Here is a 19999-nt window from a genome sequence, read left to right on the forward strand (position 1 = left end):
TAAGCCAATCTTGAAATTATAGCACATTCACCCAAGAGACGTCCTTGATCTGCCTTGAGTTTGTTTGTTGTCACTGAATAAGTGTCATTGAATAGACCACATTGTTTTGATACAGCTTTGCATATAAAATGCCTTTACTTTTAAAATGTATTCACTTGATTGTTTTTACATCTCACAGCAAACTTTAATTATGTGTGTGCCCGTGTCACGCTCTCTCTTTATTGTGCAGTACTGGGCTTGGAGATGCTCCCCGTCTGGGCTATTGCCCTCATTACCTTGGCTGGTGCTGTGGTATGCGCCGGTCTGGTCTGGTTTTTTGTTTGCCCCTGGATGAGAAGGAAAATAGCAAGTACGTACTGTCCTTTTCCTTTTCCCTCCCGCAGACTAGTGGTTTTAGGTGTTTTTAATGTCTGTCTTAGATCTCTGTACCATTTGCTCTAAATGTTCTATTTCTTTTTCCGATTAGGAATCGATTGTCTGAGGACAATTGTGATTGTATACTAACTACATTTGCAGAAATTGTTTGTGCACTTGACATCTGGCCGTTAAGTTAGATGTTATTTCTAATCTAGCTTTGGAAAAAGTCAAAGATGTGACTCAGCATGAGGCATCTTCACCAGATCAGGAGGGGAAGGATTTGCCTAACATCTGCTTCTCTGCTGGGGCGATCTGTAATGTAAAGACTATCTTTTGTTGGCTCTGGCTTGTGGGCCCATGTTGCGTTTGACTGATGCTGAGAGAAATGAAAAGCAAATAAACTGAAGCTGTTTATTTGAGAACATCACCATTTTTTTCAGATGAGTCACACGGACATTGTGCAGTCGCTGTACCTTTTTCAATGCAAGATTGGCTGCCCACATGTTTTGATTGAGAGAAGTGCCTTAATGAAATGAATCACTAATGAAATTAAATGTTGAAGCACCGCTTTCACTCACGGATCTGTGTGTTGTTGAATTGTTGCATGCTTTATTAAATTTGTTTTCAGATCAAGGGTCTATTTCATAGTGTGGTTTCCCGTGTGAGATGTTGTAAAAATCTGATTTATTTATTTATTGGCTCTTAAGCTTTTGAGAAGGATCAATTCTATTAGTAAAGGTCAAATTAGCATTAAATATGAGAAGCACTAATTTAAAGTGCTTGTTGTTCATTATCCCTGCTCAGTTTAAAAGGGCCAGTGGTAATCATACCGATATCACAGTTTTTTACGCATGGATTATCTTTGTTTATTAGTGATTATGCTTGCTTGATTGTTGTTTTCACTGTAATCTTGTAAATGCTGCTTTTAATTTTCAGCTTTTTACCAGTTCACCGTCCCCACTTCTGTTCTGCAAAGAACTTTTCTTTTGATTAGGGATGCACTGATTATAAAATTGTGGCTGTATTAATTAAAATCTTTTGTTGTGTATTTATAAAAGAAATTAACTTTTATTCAACAAGGTTGCATTAAATTGATGAATAAAGTTTTATTTGATATAGAAATCTTTTGAAATATTATAAATCTCTTTATAAGTGTCACTTTTTAAAGATAAAAGAATCCTGAAAGGTTATTATTGTTTTTAAATATGGCCATATTTTCCAGAAAATAAGTCATGTCTGACTATAAGTCACACCTGGTTAAAATTGCATTGTTGAGAGAAAAAAATCTTGCATACATTGCTGTACAAGCCACATTTTATCATTACATTCAGAAATAATGTAAAATACCAGTAAATAAAACATGTAAGTGTTTTCAAACATTATGAACACTATATACATTTTAGTTCCCCCCACTCCACAACAAATAGACTAAATTTAATGGTATTCAGAACACAAAAGGAATAAAATTATATAAGTATTTAACAAATAAATGAGGCATTCATTATAATCAACATTTATTATAAATGACAAGCCTAAACTAATTTATTTAAGGCAAAACTGCAACTACCAGTGTTTTGCTCATGTTTTAAGATTATATAAATAAACTTATAAATAAGCTTGACATGCATTATATAAGTTGCTTTGAAATCTAAGTTGAAGGATGTTTCAGATGATAAACAAAACTTATATCCTGGAAAATACGGTAACTTTCAGTGAGTATTAAATGATTACAAAGGTAATGTAAAAATTAGGGAAATGAGCGTGCAAAATTAAATATCCAATCTAATACTGGGCGTTAACCAATATGGTACCAATATATTGTGCATCCCTATTTTTGATACCTTTCTTATCAATGATTTCCTACCTTTTTTTCCACCAAACAGGTCGCCTGAAGAAAGCACACGCTCTTTCTCGCATCTCTGATGAGAGTTTGGATAAAATTCCGGAGGAGGAAGAGGAAGCTCCTGTGTTTAAAGAGCTTCCAGGTGCGAAGAGCAGCAACGATGCAGTGCTGCCCTTGACAGAGGAGTCCACTGGGGAGCTGAACAGCCTGGCTAATGGAGGCACCGTCCTGCCCAACGGCAGAGTCTATGGTACGTAAAAGGACATGGTTATCTTGTTTTTAATGGGTTCCATTTGAATAAAATGTCCTGCGCTGACCTGATATGTTTATTTTGTTTTTGTTTTTTTATGTTAGGTCGTACCAACTCCATGACCAACGGCTGCCTCAAGTCACCCGTGTCCAATGGGGGATTCAGCTTTGACGGACACATGCGCAGCGACGGCCAGGTCTATCACACGGTTCACAAGGACTCTGGTCTTTACAAGGACCTCCTGCACAAGATCCACCTGGGCCGCCTGGAGGACGAGCGCAGCGGCTCACGTCCTGACAACAACTACCGTCACCTTCGCCGCAACAACAGCTACACGTGCTACACGGCGGCCATCTGCGGCATGCCGGTGCAGCCCCTGATGCGGTCGGAGTCCAGCGCCCCTCCTCCAGAGGATAGCGAGAAGCTTGTGGGCGACAGCGTCTTCTATTCGAAGAAACGATTGCGCTATGACAGCTACTCCAGCTACTGTAACGCAGTTGCGGAGGCCGAGATTGAAGCAGAGGAAGGCGATGTGGATGTGAAGTTGGCAGCAGATAAAAGGGAGCCCCGGGTCCCTGCCGAAGGTGTGCTGGAGGACTGTGTTGATGAGGACAAGGAGGAGAAGGACAAGCCTCAAGTCTTCCTGCTCTTCCACTTCCTGCAAATCCTCACCGCCTGTTTCGGATCGTTTGCTCATGGCGGGAACGATGTCAGGTATGCCACTTGATGTATTTATAGGTTTCAAATCCAAGATTCTTTTTCCTACGACAGGTATTTCTTATGTTTCAGTGTGCTTTTGAGAAACTTTAGAATTTTCTTTTTAGTATTTTTGCTTTTTAGTGTGAGATTAGCAAGGTCAGAATAAGACCTACTGTACTATTTGCATCATTTTTTCACATTCCACAGCATTAGTGTGTCTCGAGTACAAGCCCTCAGTTGAATGCCACAGATCTGGTTCATGGCTCTACAGATGATTTGGTACATATCCAGACTGTTAAGACGTGAGACGTGGCCATTTGTTTAGGCTAACTCAGCTGCTAAATGCCTTAAATGGTTGAAATCTTTAAATTGGTTTTATTGGTGACAGTTTGATTGTTGTATTTTTATTTAGTGTTAAGTTTAAACAAAATTCTCCCTATCATTTCCTGTCACTTCCATCGTAGTATTAAAATCACAAAAATAAAATGTTTATGAAAATGTAGTACTAATAATAGTTTATTAATATTTTTATAGTAAATTATATTTCTTTGAGCGTTCAAATTATTTTAAATTATTACTAGTTTTGGGGGGCAAATTCATTTAACGATTTCAATAGGTGCCTACGCACATTCTGTGCTTGGCCCCTAAAAAACGACCACTTCTGCTAGAACAAAATATATAAGATGCTGTGCAAGACATTGAAATAATAGACACATTAATGGGTTAGTTCACCCAAAAATGAAATTACTCACCCTCATGTCGTTCCACACCAGTAAGACCTTTGTTCATCTTCGTAACACAAATTAAGATATTTTTGATGAAATCCAAGGGGTTTTTTTTTATCCTCCATAGACAGCAATTTAACCACCACTTTCAAGGTCCAGAAAGGTACTAAAGACATCGTCTTCAACATTCATTTTATGAAGCGACAAGAATACTTTTTGTGCGAAACAAAACAAAAATAATGACTTTATTCAACAATATCTTCTCTTCTGTGTCATTCCCCTATGCAGTCCAGCGCTTCCAGGTTCTACGTCAAAATGCTGACTCATAATTGGCCGGCTCCTGCGTCAGCATCACACTCGTGTCGTGCTGCTCGCGTGAACAGCGTCTGCAAATACTGAGCCGGCCATAAAAAGCGTTGGAGACGCTGGACATAAAAAGCTTAGGAGAATGATACAGAAGAGAAGATATTGTTGATTAAAGTTATTTTTGTTTCGTTTTTGCACACAAAAAGTATTCTCATCGCTTCATAAAATTAAGGTTGAACCACTGCATTCACGTCGACTGTTTCGGTATGTCTTTGGTACCTTTCTGGACCTTGAAAGTGGTGGTTAAATTATTATCTATTGAGGAGTCAAGAGATCTCTCGGATTTCATCAAAAATATCTTAATTTGTGTTACGAAGATGAACATATTGACATGAGGGTAATTGATGACAGAATTTACATTTTTGGGTGAACTAACCCTTTAAATCACTCAAAAGTGACAAGATTTCGATTTCAAATAAATGCTACTTTCTACTATATTTTAACTAACTTTTTACTGTATTTTTAATTAAAAACTGTTGTTTTATAATAATATTTCACAATATTATAGTTTTTGTTGTATTTTTGATCAAATAAATGCAGCCTTGGTTTGCAGCATAAGTTTTTTTTTTTTTTTAAAAAACATTAAAAAAAAAAAAAAAAAAAAATCTAACCAACCCAAACTTTTGAACAGTACTATAGTGTACTTGATTAAAAAAAGTTCTCATTTCATAATCAAGATAAATTTTGTGGCAGAGTTAAAGTAATATGCTGATTTAAAGACCACATGGCTTGATCTCCATACAATTTGTATCCTTGTTGTAGTAATTTTCCTCTCTGTTTGTTTTGTCTTTTCTGCAGTAATGCAATTGGTCCTTTGGTGGCCCTGTGGATGATATACGACCAGGGTGGGGTGATGCAGGAAGCGGCTACACCGGTCTGGCTGCTGCTCTATGGCGGCTTGGGAATCTGTGCTGGATTGTGGGTTTGGGGTCGACGTGTCATTCAAACGATGGGCAAAGACCTCACTCCAATCACCCCCTCCAGGTGAGATCAGTATTTTGGCAGAGTGCATGATGTCTATGCATGATGATTGATGCTTCTGCTTCTGTTGCATGCAGATGTGGTGATTAATCCAGCAGTGTAAGAAGTCTTCTTAAACCCCGTGCTCACTGTGCGATTTTGGCCATAATTTTGCCATTTTGTAATTTCACCCAGGATCTCATTGGGTTCATTTCATATAAAATCTAACAAGCAGTAATTAGAAAAGACAGAAAAATTGCAGTGTACAGCAGGCTTAATATAAGTGGCCTCCAACGGTAAAGCCATGTCAAAAACACACCTTTTTTCCATGTTTTAGTTATTTCTGACTATACAAAAGCTGTTTATCTTTTCCTGTAGCAAGTGGAAAATAGCAGAAATGGAGGACCAGTTTTGGTGTAAAAACCTGACAGAACTAAAACCTTCTTCTTGGTCCTAAAGCAGTGCTGAAGGTGTAATCGTAGTCTACAGAAACGGAGTGCTTTGACTGCAGGGTTTATCTGATATTGAAATCTTGCTAGATTAGTTCTGTATATCGGCTTTTCTCTTCTCTCGTTTGGGTACTTGCCCTCAATCCCTCTTTGTGTTTCCACCACAAATCCGGTTAAATTTCACCGCAGAATGACCGTAATTTACATTTTTAACACACTTTAGAATAAAGGCAGTTTAAAGAGGCCAGTCACTGTTTTGCACCCTCCGCTCAGAACTGCCTGGGTTTGCTAAATTTAGCAAGACACTTGTGCACATGGCCTCAGCGACCTTGCGTTCTCTTAGTAACAAGACAAACTGTCAAAAACAAATGAGCTCGAGTTGATAATGAGAACAAAAGATTTTACCCTATAAAAAGACGTCTCATCATTGTTCTGAGAAAATGAGCTGCAGATCATTTTTATAAGGATGCTTGTCAAGAAATTGTGATTACTATACACTGATAAACTGAAATGCAACTTGATCGAAACAGAAACTTTCTGGACACGCTGTGCCGAAAACCAAAGAAGATTATTTTAAATAAGCCTTCAAACTAGGCCAGTTATTTTAATTTAATAATATTTTTCTGTTGAACATGACTACAGTAACATGTAAGCTCCAAAACAGTGTATGATATGTTTAAAACATTCAATTTAGAAATTATATTAAGTGTCCATTATTAGTTCTCAAACTGTGAACCCTGAACATGACTTTTTTATTTATATATATATATATAATTATAAAAACAGTTTGGACATATTAAAAAAATGAATAAACTAAAATGTTAGCATGGTTGCTAATTATGCAGCATTAATGTAGCATTGCTAATTTAAAAAAAATATAGTAACAACAAACTTTAACAAAAAATTCATTAAAGTTAAAGATTGGAAAAAAGTTAGGTTTGTTATTAAAAAGTTAGTATTGTGTTATTATTTATTAAATCATATTATTTGTAAATTATATTGATTTGCTCACAAATTAGCAGTTTATCGAAATACGTGTTAATGATGGTAGAGGTTTCACATTGAAGGGTCACTCTATTTTCCTGCTTGACAATCTAAGTGAGTGTGGATCAGGTGGCCATGTTCCCAGCCCTGTTCCCTCGCCTAGCTCACAAAAATAACAATCGACATGACCTCAGCATCTGTCAGGTTGCTCTTTGGCTTTGATGTTTGTTGACAGGAAGGAGTTTTTTTTTATTTATTTTTTTAAGTGTCCCTATTATGCTATTTAAAGGTTCCTAATTTAGTTTTGGAGGTCTCCTACAGTAGGTTTACATGTATCCAAAGTAAAAAAAAAAAAAAAAAACTAATTTTCTCATAATATACATTGCAGCATCACTTCTTTTCTCACAGTGTCTGACACTGTTCAATAAAGGATTCGGACTCTCTAAGGGTGATGATACACAGGGCAACTTTTTGAGCAATGTTGCTGGGCAATGTTGCCCTTCAACGGGCAACCTGATGAGACACAGGGCAACTAATTAGGGCAACAGACAGTTGGCAGCAACTAATCAGAGAGGAGCAAATCTATTGCCAACTCAATAAATACTTTATTATAAACACTTTTTAGGCATACAGCCTACGCTACTACAACCGTTAAACAGACCTCGTCTTTTTAGTTTTTAATTGAAATCATTCATTACAGCATACACACATTACTTCGGACAGTTGTTGGTATTTTAAGCAATATATGAGGTAAGTTCCATGTTTTGGGTTGACGCATGACAACTTACTAGCGTAAAAAGATAAAAGTTCACACTCCTTTTCTCCGCTCCACTGCCACTGAGGGGCCACCATCTTGTTTGAATTTTTCTGAAATCTCCGTACCGGTCACGTGATCGGCTGCTAACATTCTGATTGGAGGATCTCAAAAAATTGCCCACGACCGATCTAAAGCCTCTACTGTTCATGAGCCTACTCTGTTGTGATTGGTCAACCGCTTACAGCACACGTCAGAAACGCCCATTCCTATATCTGAATTTCAGCACTTGATTACACAGTGATATGGACAGTAACAGTTGCGTCGGTATTACCGTATCAATTTGAGCATGAGTTTGCATCCTTTGGAAGTACATACAAAGTGAATTTGCTTTCCTTAATTCCCAAAAAATGTTTATACGCTCACTTGAGGTGGTTTTTAATTTGTGCGAAAAAGAGTTAATGCGAATAATGGGAGATGGAAACGCATCTGCCGAGTAAATTCTGACTTAGCGAACAGTATACACACGTGACTAATCGGCTGTTTCTGCTGATGGTGTTTTATTTACTGTTTGTTACTAGGTTACCAATACCACTGTCATCCGCTCGAACAGCCTGATGGAAACGCACCTAAATCACTTTTTTTTTTTTTTGCATGAAAACCCAGCTAATAACTCCATTTATTTGTACTTTGATCTTTGAAACTTTGTAGACTTTTTACACTTGAATATAGCTATATTACACACTATAACAAGTAATTTCCGAAAGAGAATAATAGGAGCACTTTAACTTGGGGATAATGCAAAACTTGCAGATTAGATCGGTTTGCGTGATTTTGTGGATGGTTTGTCTGCTTGTTTGTGCGCAGTGCATATCTTACCCACATGTTCCTGCTGTCTGTGTGTGTTTTAAGAGGCCACAGGAGAGTTTATCAGCACAATTCCAGCACATCCGTAATCACCACAAGGCTGCGGCTGTTTCCACCTGCATGCATGCACACGTTTACTCTGTGATGCTCCCTCACACATATACACTGACACATTTTATAGGCAAAAACTGACAGAAAACCTGTCAACCCTGTTTTCTTGTTAATGCACCACCTTCATCTCCTCCTGGACTTCTTGCATGCCTGTTCAAATGTTTCCGCTCCTCCAAACCCGCATGCAGTGCGTGTGTACCAACCTCTCTCCGTGGCATGCATTGTCATTACTGGTTTAACTGCAGGTGTAACTGTATAAAGTTATGTTCTGTTGCCCTCCCCCCGCAGTGGATTCACTATTGAGCTGGCCTCAGCGCTCACTGTTGTTTTGGCGTCCAATATCGGACTTCCAATCAGTACGACACACTGCAAGGTAAAGATTGGGTCAGACCCCAGCTGGCCCCCTCAGGTTATTGTGTCCATGTCACCCGGAGAGAGGAGGGAGCTGTCTGTTTTTACAGGGAACAAGAGCTGCCGAAATCAGCTTTCAGCATATAATGCTGTTGTGAATCACAAATAATGATGCACAGAAACACTTGACACACTTGACACCTTGTCCACAAAAAGGGCGCTGTCCTGCTACAATAAATGCACAAATGTACTTGCATGTACTTACAAAAAGAACTATTAGATATCATAAAATGAACATGGTATGAGTAGGAGTTTCAAACTCAATCAGATGTCTGACAATTATTTTATCCTGTCCTGAGTGTAATCAATTAAAATCATACAATGATGCAATTTTATAATTCATTGTAGAAAAAACTTAGCTTTAATTACCACAAGCACAATGTTTAGATAAGTAAATAATCTCATTTAAATTTTCTGAATTTTTATTGTTGACTGCATTTGTCCAGCTCAACCATTGAACCCTGTTATTAAAGTTAAGGTACTGTAAGAAGAATTGGGTTGTAAGAAGAATTTGGTTCAGTACTTTTCTTAAAAAAATATATAAGCTGATCAATAACCAGCGTTATTTAACTAAAACTATTAAAAATTATTTTTGTTTACTGAAATAATGATGAAATAATGAATATATACATAACACACACACACACACACACACACACACACACACACACACACACACACACACACACACACACACACACACACACACACACACACACACACACACACACACACACACACACACACACACACACACACACACACATATACATACACACACACATATATAAATACACACACAAATATATATATATATATATATATATATATATAATATATTATGTATATATATATATATATATAAAATATATTAGGTATGTATGTATGTATATATGTATGTGTATGTATATATATATATGTGTGTGTGTGTATGTATGTGTATATATATATATATATATATATATATATATATATATATATATATATATATATATATATATATATATATATATATATAATTTTCTTATATGTATTTATTTTTGAACTAATAAAAAACAAAATCTTATGATAAAATGACTAAAATTTACACTAAAATGAAAATGAAAACTGAAAATATAAAAATAAAAGCCAATTCAAAAAAATAGTAAATGCTATAATAGTATATAAATAATACTAAAATACCTGTCAATATCTACCAACAAACATTTAGTCATTTTCTAAAGTGTTGTCAAATAATTATCAGTTTCAATTTATTTAAAATTTTATTGTTCATTGTTAGAAAATAAGGAAATATCATAATTCAGGTTTATGACTACATTATTAGACATAATTAAGACAAAAATTACCAACATTTTTAGTAATGGGTTGAAAAAAATTCTCCAAAACGTGTATAACAAATATAAAATAAAGCATCTCTTATAATATGTTGCTTGACCTTCTAAAGAGGATGACAACATTTTCTGAAGGTTAAGCACCTCTTTTTCAGGTCATTTGAGGTATTTATTTTTAATCACGATTACTCTGGCAGGCATCCTAGGTTCTCTGATGTGAGTCATCCAGTTACTGATGTCATTGGCTTGGTTACTGTTTCTGATGGTTATAAATCAACTTTACTTCACACTGATGTCAATCCTGGGACAATGAGCCCTCTCATCAAGGCTAAGACGGCTCTCTCAAACCCTTTAGAAATGAAGATGAGTTCTCCCTCCTCTTCTCTCAGACGTGGCCTTGGTGCATACTGAATGAAATAACTTGGTCTTCTTTTCACAGATTTGTGTTTAAGTGATGCTTCACCACATCATCTCTGCCCTCCTCATCTCTCATGGCATGTTGCTGTGTATTTGTCCACCTGTGCTCGTGCTACTGGTGTCTTGCTCCATGCTATGTGTGTCTTACGTTTTATCTGTCTTTGTCTTGTCATTTGTCGTCTTTTCACAGTGGATTTTGCATTGAAGTAATGAGCGCTCTAACAGTGCTTGTTGCCTCAAATGTGGGCATTCCTATAAGCTCCACCCACTGCAAGGTATTGGTATAGTAGTGAAGCTTTGGTAGTGCTAAACTCCACCCCATAGCTTCACTAGCATAATCACCGAACAGCCAATCAGTGCTCACCTCTGCAAACATGTCACTCCATGATTGCAGCTTTGATTCACTTTTTTGATTCATTCTTTTTTTTCATCCTTAAGTTGTTTTAAAGAAAAGGCATTAATCATTAAGGCATTAGTCTGCATTTTTTATTTTTTTTAAAGGTACTGTGTAGTTCACATTGTAGTTGAGACGCTAAATGTGTTAACCACACCATGTCACTTGTAGTGATGCCATTTAAAAGTAGTTCATTTTTCCTCATTACCTTGACAGAAATGAGTCCAGCAACCTCGCCTATAGTCAAAGATCAATACAAAAGCTTATTTACTTATTGTTGCTACAAATCCTTGGAGTGGAAATGAGCTGATCTCTTTGTATTCTCTATTCTTGCGTGTGCTTTTTGTAGGGGTTTTGGGATGCTTTGAATGCAAGGGCATTCAGAGGCTTTAAGCATATTTGGATTCATTGTACTCCATGACCTCTATTCAGATTTATAAGCATCTTGTAAAATCTTTCTAGTGCTTTAAAATCTGGATTGAGGCTAATTTGAATTAGGGCTGTCAAGTTAATGTTAATAGATGTTAATAGTTTGGATTAGGACTGTCAATTTAACATTAACTCTTTCCCCGTCAGCGTCTTTGAAAAAAGTTGCCAGCCAGCTGCAGCATTTTTGATCATTTACACAAAATTTTCATGGGCCCCAGAATATTTTTTTGTATGAATCTCTGAACATGCAATATATCAAAAAAAGGTGCAGAGCCTCTGCATTTAAACAAACAAAAAAAAAAAAAAAAAAACATTTTGAACAAAAAGCTGAGAAAATCGTATTTCTGTAAAACACTACATCCAGATCGGATTCATAGCGATGATCAAAACTCAGATGGAGTAGATTGAATTCATCAGCACCTCCAAAGCTTTGACAGACCTGTACCATGACATTTCATTCGATAACGTTTGGCAGTTTTGAGGCAGTTTGATGATTGCGTTATTTGTGCATAAGCAATGCTTTTATTACTTGTTTCTGCATCTTTTTCGCCTGTGTTTTGATCATACTTTGGTATGGGGAACACATATTCACTATTAACTATGACTTTTGCCTCAATAAACTCTTAATTTACTGCTTTTTAATACTTAGTAAGATAAAGCAAAGTTGTTGTATCAACTAGTTGTTGTTTAAGTTTAGGTGTGGGGTAGGATTTAGGGATGTAGAATTTGGTCATGCAGAATAAGGCATTAATATGTCCATTATAAGTACTAATAAACAGCCAATATGCAAGCTAATAAGCAACTAGCTAAAAGTGAGAATTGTTCCCCATACTAAAGTGTTACCTTCTGTACTCTTTCAGAAGATGTGTAATAGCGCTTCTTACTGTATAACAGTGAAAACATGGATTGCCGGACATTTCCATCAATGATGAAGCGTTGTCATAAATGACGAAAAATTCCATCAATGGTGGGGAAAGAGTTAATAGTTTGGTTTAGGGATGTCAGTTTAACATGTTAATTTGGTGCAATTTAAAAAGAATAACATCATTTTAAAAATGTATTTATTTTTTTGACTGTATCCAACTAGGGTTGGGAATCAAAAATCAATTCCAATTCTGGAATCATACTTGTAATAGAATTAAAACTTTGATTCTGCTTATCGATTCCTGTGTGCACATTTTAATGTGATTTCAAACCATTTTCAAGGGCAATAAGACGCAAAAGAGAGCCACGTTTCTTGCACTTGACCGCACAATTACACAAGTGAACGTAAACAGTTGAGAAAGAAAACGCATGTGTAACAGTATATTGGATCCTACATGAGGTCTTAAAGTGACAGCAGCCTCATTAACATTAATCAAAGAGCAAAAGAAAAAGAAAATCACTCACTGAATAACTTTCGTTACTTAAATAAGGATTAATCTATATTTTATTTATAAAAGGAAAACTATGCAGTTATATACATTTGATTACAATTTATTGTAGCTGAACTCTGTTTAGTTGTTTATTTGTGCTATTTTTAGTTTATTTGTTTTTATTTTATTACTTGTCTATTAAATGTTTGAAAGTTATATTAGTTAGTCCAGTTGTTTTTGCTGTGGTATTTTTGTTAAAAACATAGGAAAATGTAAGTGTTTTTTACGTTGATGATTTTTGTTCATGGAAAACACCTGCAACAAAACGTTTTGCCAAAAGACACAGAATAAATATGTTTGATATAAAGGTTTACTAACATACTGGAATTGAAACTAGGAATCAATAAGCAGAATCGTAATCGCTAAAATTTAATCGATATCCAACAGTTATATTCCAACAACTGTATGCAACGTTTTAAATGCAGAATTTATGTGAAATATATAAACAATATTTGGTCCCGAACTATCTAGCCCCTACTTTGACCAGTATTATTTTACTATTATTTATAAACTATTGTACTATTGTAGTATTTATGAATATTTTGAATTAGCTTTTATTTTTATATTTTCAGTTTTTTCATTTTTTAGATAGTTTTAATCATTTTATATTTATTTTTTTTACTTTTAGAAATATTTAAGTGTAATATTAAAATTTTAATATTTAATATTTTAAGTTAAATTTTTTCATCTAATATATATTTCTATTTTATTGATACGTTATTTCAATAATTAAATCAATTTTTAATAGTTTTAGTTTTAAGTTAACAATAACAACACCACTATTAACTGAGTTAACAACCCTGTTACCCATTATGGGGTTAACTTTTAATTATGGGCTTTTTGTGTCATAACATCCGAAATATGAATTGGCAGGCCGTTCATGTTCAGTTTTGTCCAGTAAAACCACCTATATGGTATCATTTTGAAACTGGAACAAACCCATGGCAGCTGTGGAGGAGTCTCATCTTCATCAGGTGTTTATTGATTAGAGCCTCAATAAATAGTGTTGCTTGTTTGCTAAACAAATGATACCACCAAATTCACCGAAAGGTCACGATGCTTGTCTTGAATTCACAGATTAGTTGCGTGGCCACAGGTCAAGCATCTTACATGAACTTTGGGGTTTAAGTCTTGAAGAAATTCATGGGAGAATTAAAGTCTTTTATTCTCCGTTGTTGACTTTGGGTTGACTTTTGCTCCAGATTTAGCCCCCCGTGACGGAGGCTTCGGTTACACTGACCGTATAAGAACAGCCAGATCGCTCTTGTATCTAGCACAACACCTGTCACCGGAACCCCTGAGTCACACAGCATGTATGGAAATGTTACTCCTCCCGCTGCCCTGTGGTAGGCAGGACATGACATGACTTTACCTTTCAAGCAAAAGGAGAACATGACTAATGCAGCGCAAGATAATGGCTTTGTTAAAAGCACTGGACAGTAGGTCTTAATTGTAATTCAGTGAGGAATGACCCAGATTTTTGTTAAGAAAAAGAAAGCTTAATTTCGAATTTGTGTCCTCTAACTAACCACTGCCCCCCAGGACTTTGCACAATTAATCAAATCCATGTATTTTGTTATTTCACTGCATTCAGGAGACGCATATTAAGCACATGACCCTATGAAATCAAAATCAGAGTTTTGTGGCTTTTAGCTCATGTCTCTTAGTTTTGAAGCTATGTACAGTATATGCTAGTAAGAGCTTTTGCACACATTTTTGTTTGGTAAAATGCTCTCTATCATGTGTAAGTGTGCAATATATCAAATATTCCCTATATATTTATGGTGGCGATATAAAATTAAGCAACATGGTCAATATAGTAATGATTTTTATAGGCTCATTCAGTTGTTTACCAAAGACTGTTATGAGATTTTGACATTTTGTGATCTCTTTTTCTTTGGTGACCTGCGAGAATGAGAGCATCAAAACAATAGTTCAGCCAAACAATGAAAATTCTGCCATCAGATTTAATTTAGGATTTTATTGCTATAACTTTTTAATAAAAGCCAATTTAAATATAATTGAACAAACCAAATTTATATATGAACTAAACCCTAAATGTACCTCCAAAAGACTTGGATTAAACCGCTTGATTCAAATGGATTACTTTTATGATGTATTTTTATACTTTTTGATGTGTGGTTGGAGTAAATGATGACAGGATTTTCTGTTTTGGGTGAGCTACTGTATGCCCTTTAAGGCTCTTAATAGCATCTCTGATTTAAACATAATATTCAGTATATCAGTATAATAAATATAGTAATATATTATATATTGATATATTTCAGTCTGTTAACAACAAGATGTATCTAAATTTCTAAGCTATGTTGCCCCCAGGGCTTTTGACCATAAAAAATAAAGAAATAGTGGGGTGAGCCTCAATCTAGCATCCTGATTCAACAGAAGATAGAAAACAGGACATAAACCTATGCTTTTGATTTCATGGGGTCTTTAAAAAGCTTTTATAGGAATAACAAAATACATTTCATGAAGATTGTATCCCTAGATGAAATCCATGTTTTATTGTTTTCATTTCATATTTGTGTATCGTGCTACTGCTGATTTTGTTTTTGCTGTGGGTGCAGGTGGGCTCGGTGGTGGCGGTAGGCTGGATCCGCTCTAAGAAGGCTGTGGACTGGCGTCTCTTCCGGAATATCTTCCTGGCCTGGTTTGTCACCGTCCCTGTAGCAGGCCTCTTCAGCGCTGCTGTCATGGCCCTGTTCGTCTACGGCATACTGCCTTTCGTCTGAGATGGAAAATGGGGAGGAGAGAGGGAGGTATAGAAGGGTAATGACAAAAAAATAAAATGGAGACAGAGACAGAAAAAAATTAAATATCATGATATAAGGGGACAGCCAGAGGGTGGGGAGAGTCTTCAAATGCTGCCTGGAAAAGCATCCAGAATCCTTTGACTTAAATATCCTTAATCTTGTCAAGAGTATTTATTTCCGTTTCATTTTTCCATTGTTTTGTTGAAATGTTACCATAAACCGCAAGATCTTTGACTCAGTGATATGAAATGGTACATATTCAAAGTTCCAAAAAAAATAGTTCTCGTACATCTGTGGTCCTACATGTTCAAAGGAGTAGACAGAACTGGACAGATGTGCACATACTCAGTGCATTCGTAACCGTTACAATTGCCAATCTCACATAAAATATCAGTATATGAAGAATGGGACTTTTATGGCACAATTCACAGTATATTGGCACAAAATATAGTTATTAACTACTCCTGGGCCTCTAAATGTAATGTTTTAAAATTATGCCATGTGTGGTGTGTTATAACTGCACCTTTATTGCCATTCGCTGAAACATCAAACTTCTGCGTAAATGACACTGAGAAGCATCCTGCTGTTCAAAACCTACATTAGCTGCATTGCTAAAATCATACCTCAGTCAACCCTCTATGCCACATAAAAGACAAGTGACAAAACTGTGCTATCTCATAATACATGAAATATTATAAGATGAATCATTTTTCTAGTGGATAATGTGCAAGAATTCCCTGTTCTTTTATTGTTGTATTTATTTTTTAGATATGTTAGCATTCAGACCTTTTTTTAAAAACAAAAAACAAAAAAAAAAAAACAACAACAAAGGTGTGAAGACAAAATCATGTTTTGAACTATGTATGCTACTATAATTTCTACTGTGTATATATTCAGCTTTGGATTTTAGATTTTTAGTTATGTCTTATTTCGAGGTCTTATTGTTACATTTAAGGAGACTTTAGACCAGGTTTGGTAGTTGCATGAAACGTATGCTCTTCCAAGCATATGAAAATGATCAAATATTAAACATTTACTTTTCTTATGACAAGACGCTACATTCATAATCCTGTCAGGCTATATCAAAAATAACTTCAAATTAACGATTTACAACTTTTTCTCTGATCGACTAACCTAAAAGATTCCCATAGTCAATTAAAAATTAGGAATTCACCATCATTTGAAGATGTAAAAAAAGGAGCATATCTGAGGTATTTTTTTTAATCCATACATATCAATAGGTGATTTAAACCCATTTGATTTTATTCCCTTTTTGGAAAAAGAATAGCCAAAGATTCTGATGGTCAAGTTTCATTGCCAATCTCTTTGACAGTGTTTGTAATTACAATCTAAACGATGTCCAGACAAAAGAGATCAGTTTGTCTTTGTATTGCAGAAAGTATATAAAGGATGCTAGTAGTTCAGTCTAGCCATAGTATATAATGTTCTTCGAGCCCAATGGATGATGCCAATATAATTACCTATATGTGCCGAAACAGCCAAAATCCCCTGACGGGCACTTGGGTGACCCATAAAACCAGCACAAACACACAAACATAGATTTACCCACTTCACATGGATGGTGTTTTTAGAGGCAGTATTAGATGCTGAGTCTGGCTATCAGTGAATCTCATATCAGCATCCAGCTACTTTATTCAGCCTCACTGATAAAGCCTTCAGTACTGATATCACATTGAGGTTTATTAGAACTGGAATTTGTTTTTAACATCAGGACAATATGTGATTCAGAGACACAAATGTGTCATAAAATGAAAGGTCAATATGTAACAACCTATTTGTGGCCCTGACACCACAAGAAACCAAAAAGTCTCATGATTTCCATCCAAAAATGACCATGCTGTATCAGGTGAACTGATGTTTGTCAGACACCATTGTAATCTGCCTCGGGATAGTCACCAGATTTGGAAACTGTACAAACGTGTGGCTTTGAACCAATGCAAAGTGTTGCTGTTTCTTTTTGTGTGTGTGTGTGTGTGCGTGTGTGTGTGTGTATTACTTTTGTTTTTATTTTTCATCGAGAACAAATCTATGCTTATATGGCCATTTGCCTTGTAATGTTGTGCTTTACTGTTTGTTGGATACAGTAACTTAAGTACTGTGGTGTTTACATTGTAATCATATTGTAGAATAACTCATTGCAGTTGCCTAAAAATGCCAATCAACTAACTATTAATCACAAATTAAATATGAAATAACCAGGCATAGTGCAAAGTTGTTTCATGTCATTTTGTGTTTTAGCAGTGTGAACCATCATGATCCTGTGTTACTCACACTGCTACATGTAGTACAACTTTACATGGTGGATATGATTAAAAAAATAATAATAATAAAAAAAAATGAATAGATATATAAATTTCATTAAACTATATTTTTCTACATATATAAGTTTTACCTTGGTGATGACTTCTTACATGGAGAGTAAACTGGGCTCCCGAGCAGCGATTATGTTGAAGTACCAATAACTATTGTAAGAAAATTCAGTGCTGAATACCACTGAACAATTTCTTAAAGATGATTTTATTGCAAAAGAGTCCGTAAAGTTCCGACAGGGCTGAGTAATGTGGATTGGTTCCATATATCCATTGTTTTTTTTCTTGCCCAGGGACGTCTCTCTCCCTTGCGTGAGAGAGAGAGAGAGAGTGTTTGTAAGTTGTTAAAATTCAACAGTTTTTCATGATTATGTTTTGAGAAGTAAGGTTGAATAACTTTGTAATTTTGTTTCCCTGAAATGCAATATTGAGCTGCCAGACTGTGGTCAATCGGCCCTTCACCAGCAGTGGCAATACCAACGTTGAGAGTCAGACAGGGGCACAGCAAAATCCAGTAAAATGTTTTACTAACCTGCATCCAATATTTTGCATCAAACTGGCGATTATAATTAGACTTTCTGCTATGATATGGTTTGTTTTATAGCAGTACACCAGCAAAATCATTCACATGTGCAGTAAAGGCCAGAAACAACTTTACGCAAGTACACAAACGCAGATGCTCAGTGTTTGACCAGTTTTTAACAACCCTCAGCACTCAAGGAGGGGATTTAGTTACTTTCAAATGTATCTAGCATTAAACCAAATGTGTTATTACTCAAGTAATTTGCTATAAACATTGATTCTCAATTCTATTCTCTTCAGAATGTTGCTCTGTCAAGAAAGTAGTTTATCTGAAAGCAATTTACGATAAATCCCACTATAGTATGAAGCCACTAAAGCGATATGGTGATGGGAAAAATATATTCAATGTTTCTTGCGTTTCCCCAGGAAACTTTGCGTTCGCTCGCAAATAACTCAAGTTATGCGAGCGAATGCAAAATTTCTCGGGCTAATGCAAAAGCATTGACATAATTTTTCCATCACTATGTCCCTTTAGGGGAGGGGTGGGGAACGTTGATCCTCACCGGCCTGTAACTTTAGTAATCCTGAAGACCTTGATTAGTTTCAGGTTTGTTTAATTGGGGATGGAGCTAAACTCTGCAGGATCAACGTTCCCCACCCCTGCTTTAGGGGCTCCATACTAAAGCACCCCTTGCGGCAAGATTGAGAATGCAATGCGCACTTGAGTTGTGTTGTATTTCGGAATTGTCTGCGTTTAGATATTTGTGTAACCGAACATTGGGCTGCAGTAGCTTGGCCACAAGGATAGCTTTGAGTTACATATTCAAAGAATGGCATGTTAACCACTATTATGCTAGATCAAAAACTTCAGTGCCATTTTGTGCTTTTTTGATGGACATTTTATAATTGGAAAATTCAAAGAGATTACTATGTAAGATTTGCGCAAACAAAATCATCCATATCCACAACCGGCGTGATGACAAAAGGTTTCCTAACTGTTCTTGGCAGCCTGTAGTGACATTCTCCCGTAGTGTACTAATATCTTTTAAGTTTCCATGTTCTTATCTGCACTTGAAAATAGAATGTAGCCCAATCCTCTGCTGGCCTGCTGATTGCCTGCTGTGTCATCTCTATTTCCATGATGATGTGAATGCTATGCTGTTAACTGTCTGGTACCATCTGAAGACAGGGCTTTAAATTTAATGTAACAAACCCCCCTTATCTGCATATGTACTGTATTGCTGTTTTCTTTCTTTTTGGAACTTTTTTGTGAAAGTTGTCTGCATTTTAACTAATTAAATTATGGGAATTAAAATTACAAAGAATAATAACAATCTGCCGGTCTCCTGTTTTAATTTGTTGATTGATGTTTTAAAGTTGAAGTTTGTAATTTTTGTTAAAATGATTTATCACAACCCCAGTTTAATGTGGATATATATAAGACATTTAAACATCCTGACATGGAAACCAGGAATTTGGGGTGTGGTTATCTGTTTGGCCTACCAATGAAAGATGGGGGATTGTTCAGGAAAGCTATTTGGAGAAAAAAAAAAAAAAAATGGTTGGTGTCACTATTGGCTTAGAGATTACACACTTAAGTTTAATTTAGTTTTT

The 19999-nt window shown here is 35.8% G+C and overlaps 1 protein-coding gene across 5 annotated transcripts in view; it reads left to right on the forward strand.

Annotated features, from left to right (window-relative positions):
• The window catches only part of slc20a2 (solute carrier family 20 member 2), a 36350-nt gene extending 19777 nt beyond the window's left edge, over positions 1-16573 (forward strand). For 4 of the 5 annotated variants that reach the window (XM_067394901.1, XM_067394903.1, XM_067394904.1 and 1 more), the window contains exons 6-11: positions 230-349; positions 2241-2450; positions 2555-3164; positions 5039-5224; positions 8654-8738; positions 15348-16573. In XM_067394901.1, the coding sequence (XP_067251002.1) occupies positions 230-349; positions 2241-2450; positions 2555-3164; positions 5039-5224; positions 8654-8738; positions 15348-15512 (1376 nt within the window). In that variant the 3' untranslated portion in view covers positions 15513-16573. Of the gene's footprint in view, positions 1-229; positions 350-2240; positions 2451-2554; positions 3165-5038; positions 5225-8653; positions 8739-10546; positions 10602-15347 lie in introns of all 5 variants that reach the window. The other variant, XM_067394905.1, reaches the window with a different exon arrangement.
• Positions 16574-19999: the final 3426 nt, after the last annotated feature.

Source organism: Chanodichthys erythropterus, chromosome 9, assembly GCF_024489055.1.
Source record: "Chanodichthys erythropterus isolate Z2021 chromosome 9, ASM2448905v1, whole genome shotgun sequence".
NCBI classification, from domain to species: Eukaryota; Metazoa; Chordata; class Actinopteri; order Cypriniformes; family Xenocyprididae; genus Chanodichthys; species Chanodichthys erythropterus.